Genomic DNA, 3973 nt, shown 5'->3' on the forward strand with positions numbered 1-3973 from the left:
AATTAAAGTAAAATTTCTTTGTAAATTTTTATTAAAAATATTATTTTTATATCAAAATTAATTATTATATATATTTTTAATTTTTTATATAAATATATATAATTTAATTTATTTTTAATATAAATTTTATATTTTAATATTTATTTTATACTATTAATTAATTTTAATTATTAATTTTAGTATGCATGTTTATTTTTATTTCCTCGCAATACGTACCCATGCCATGCGTGTCAGCGTGTACTTATACTATCCACTTGTGCAGTATTGCCTTTGTCCACCTATAAAGCCACTAATATTAATCTTGCCAGAACAACAAACTACAAACACTGATATACACACCCCTCAAGCCTTATCATTTACTTCTTCAATTCATTCTCTTTAGATATTCAAATCCATGGAACTTTTCTCAACCCAAACCCTTCTAATTCTCTTCCTCTCCTTTCTCACCTTTCTCTACCTCCACAACCGAAACCCCAAAACTAGACCCCCGGGCTTCAAAGCCTACCCTCTCGTGGGCTCACTTCCTGACTTCCTCCTCAACCGCCATCGCTTCCTCGACTGGACCACAGACGTCCTCCGCAACTGCCCCACCCACTCCGCCGTTTTTCGCCGCCCCGGTAAGGTCCACGGTATCATCACAGCCAACCCAGACAACGTCGAGCACATCCTCAAGACCAATTTTCATAACTACCCCAAAGGTGAACGCTTCAACTACCTCCTCCGAGACTTCCTCGGCCAAGGAATCTTCAACTCCGACGGCGATCTCTGGAAACTTCAACGCAAAACTGCAAGCTACGAGTTCAACACCAAATCGCTTCGAAACTTCGCCATCCAAAACGTCACCGTCGAGATCCAAACCAGGCTCATTCCGTTGCTCCAAAGAGCTTCCAAATCTGAATCCGTCCTCGACTTGCAGGACGTTCTTGAGCGATTCGCGTTTGACAACATTTGCAAGCTAGCCTTCAACGTCGACCCGGCCTGCCTAGACGGAGGCTCTGGCGATGCCGCGGTCGGCGCTGAATTCATGCGCGCGTTCGAGGACGCGGCCACACTCAGCTCCGGGAGGTTTATGAGCGTATTTGGGTGGGTATGGGAGCTCAAGAAGTTTCTCAACGTTGGAAGTGAAAGGAAGCTTAGGGAATCAATCTGCACCGTACACGCGTTCGCTGATAATATCATACGGTCCAGAATGGAAGCAAAGGACCCCCACAACGATGACATGGACCTTTTATCGCGGTTCATGGCCGAAGAGGAGAACTCCCCTGAGTTTCTACGCGACATTGTTATAAGCTTCATTTTGGCGGGGCGCGATACGACGTCATCTGCGCTGAGTTGGTTCTTTTGGATTCTCTCTTCAAGGCCTGACGTCAAGGATAAGATAATCAAAGAAATCGAAACCGTTCGTGCGTCGTGCGAAAAGCGTGATTACGGGGAGGCATCGTTTGGGTACGAAGAGTTGAAGGAGTTGAAGTACTTACACGCCGCGATTACGGAATCAATGAGGTTGTACCCTCCCGTTCATGTCGACACGATGGCGTGCTTGAACGACGACGTTTTGCCGGATGGTACAGGGATTAAGAAGAATTGGTTTGTGACTTATCATACTTACGCGATGGGGAGGATGGAGAGTATTTGGGGGAGTGATTGCGTAGAATTTAAACCGGAAAGGTGGTTTGATGAGGAGGGTGGGGTTTTTCGAACCGAAAGCCCGTTTAGGTATCCGGTTTTTCATGCCGGAGCGAGGATGTGTTTGGGAAAGGAGATGGCTTATATTCAAATGAAGTCTATTGTGGCAGCTGCGATGGAGAGGTTTGAGATCGACGCTGTGGATAAGGACACGTGTCCGGAGCAACATATGTCATTGACCTTGAGGATCAAAGGTGGGTTGCCAGTGCGAGTGAGGCCAAGGGAGTGCGTGATGTCAACTGCGTGAGAAAATAATTCATTACTTAACGCTAAATATAGATATTTTAACATGAAATCGTTAAAGAGGAATATTAGGACCAGCAACTTTTGTAATTTATAACTATTAAATAGTTATTAATGATGGTTTTAATGGTGTGAGATTGGTGTGAGATTTCATCCAATGACTTATTTTTCTTTGCTGGTTACATGCTGGCCAGAATTTAACAAAGTTGCTCGTCCTTAAATTTTTCCATCATTAAATTTAAGTAGTTTGAATTTCAGTCATTTTACTTTTAAATTTATTTTATTTTTCTTTCATTTTTTTTTTATGTTATTTTATTCGATTCAAAGAACTTTTGATGTACTTTCAAAAACTAATACTCCTACTTATAAAATTAAGGAAATATTTGGTAACCAAAGAAAATTAGCCAAAAACAGCCATAACTTGTCTTATTTAGCATTTATTAATTGTTGCGACAATTAATGAATGCTAAATAAGGCAAGTTCTGGCTGTATTTTTTGTCTACCAGCATTACCCAATTAATGATAAGAGATTATACTTTATTTTTTTAAGTGTTAAAAAAATTAAGAAGATCCATTTTTAAAGAAGAATATATTTCATTCCCAAATCATTAAATATCAAACTACTTAGATTTGCTAAAAATCTATAAAACACTAGGTTATTGCGCTAGGTATAGGACTATAGGAAGTGTAGGGATTCGCATAATAATTAATAGGATAAACAAATGTCACCTCATTGTTTTCAATTTAATTGGAATTGAGTACCTGGAATAACAATTATACTCTACGTACAAACTATTTTACCATACAAGTTATTTTACCCTAAATCACTCTCATACGTACGATTTAAACACATATATTCCACGCTCCTCTTAATTTCACAGATTTTTTAATCGACGCGCAAATATATAACTTTCTTTTTCGAAAGGATTTCATTTTTTTTTTCGAATTTTGTCTACGTTTTTCTTTCTTCTTTTTCGTGCGTTCTCTTTGTATTCTCTTTTGTTGTTTTCATGCATTTCTCCCTGCATTCTCTTTCTTCGTTTTTTCTGATTTACTTTGTTCTCTACGTTTGTTTTTGAAATCAAGCTCTGAAATCATTCTGAAGATAATGAATGATTCAAATTCAGATTGTCAGCTGAACTAGAGCGAAGTGGATTATTATTTTGAATCCAATGAAGTATCTGAGGTGTGGCTAAATTCCAGTTAATGCTTTTGTTAGTAGTTTGTGATTATCTAGGTGAATAATGTTGTGAACCTTACTTGTGAAAATTGCTGTTCATTATTGATTATTTGAATTGAATGTAATGTAGTTGTTCTGATGAATCTGTCCATTGCTATCCATTTTATATCAGATTTTTTGGGGTAAATTAGACATGTTTTGGTGTAATAGGGGAGCTTTTCGGTGTATTTACAGGTTCTGACTTTTTCAATTGAACGAGTGTGAATTGTAATATTGTTTTGTATTAGTTTGTTTATAGTTTAAGATTTTATAGTTGAATTATTTTAGTTTTTGTTTGATGTTGATTTTATAGTTGTTGTTGCATTCTATAGTTTATCCTAACTTTAATATGGTGTATTGAGGAGTTGGAATGATAGGAGTTGGAATGATTTTCTGATGAAGTACAGTCTTGGGGACAACATGTGGCTTTCAGGTAATGTTGTTTTTTAAATCTGCAGCAAAGGTGTACATTGCATGTTTTTTGGTGTATGCTAGTTCTGATTTAGGTGTTTTTGTAGAGCTTTTCGAAGATCATCATTTAGGGATTCTAATTTATCTCGATCACCACTTCTGGGTTGAGATGAGAAGCACACAAAGGAGCGAAAGCATGCATACTTTTTTAACAAGTTCATTACACGAAACAGCTCACTCATCCAATTCGTTAAACAATACGATAATTGCGTAGGAAGCAGGGAGCAAAGAGAGAGAGAGAATTGGATGCTGCAGATTTTTATACTGTCATACCGTGTGCAATAAAATCCTCAATAGAAGCTCAGTTTCAACACGTGTATACTCACGAGAAGTTTACGGAAGTCCAAGCACAAC

The 3973-nt window shown here is 37.8% G+C and overlaps 1 protein-coding gene across 1 annotated transcript; it reads left to right on the forward strand.

The window, feature by feature from the left end:
- Positions 264-2087, forward strand: LOC107604657 (cytochrome P450 94B3). Its single transcript, XM_016306286.2, has one exon. It carries the CDS (start codon positions 395-397, stop codon positions 1931-1933), a length of 1539 nt encoding a protein of 512 aa, XP_016161772.1. The 5' UTR covers positions 264-394; the 3' UTR covers positions 1934-2087.

This window comes from Arachis ipaensis, chromosome B06 (genome assembly GCF_000816755.2).
Source record: "Arachis ipaensis cultivar K30076 chromosome B06, Araip1.1, whole genome shotgun sequence".
Classification (NCBI taxonomy): domain Eukaryota; kingdom Viridiplantae; phylum Streptophyta; class Magnoliopsida; order Fabales; family Fabaceae; genus Arachis; species Arachis ipaensis.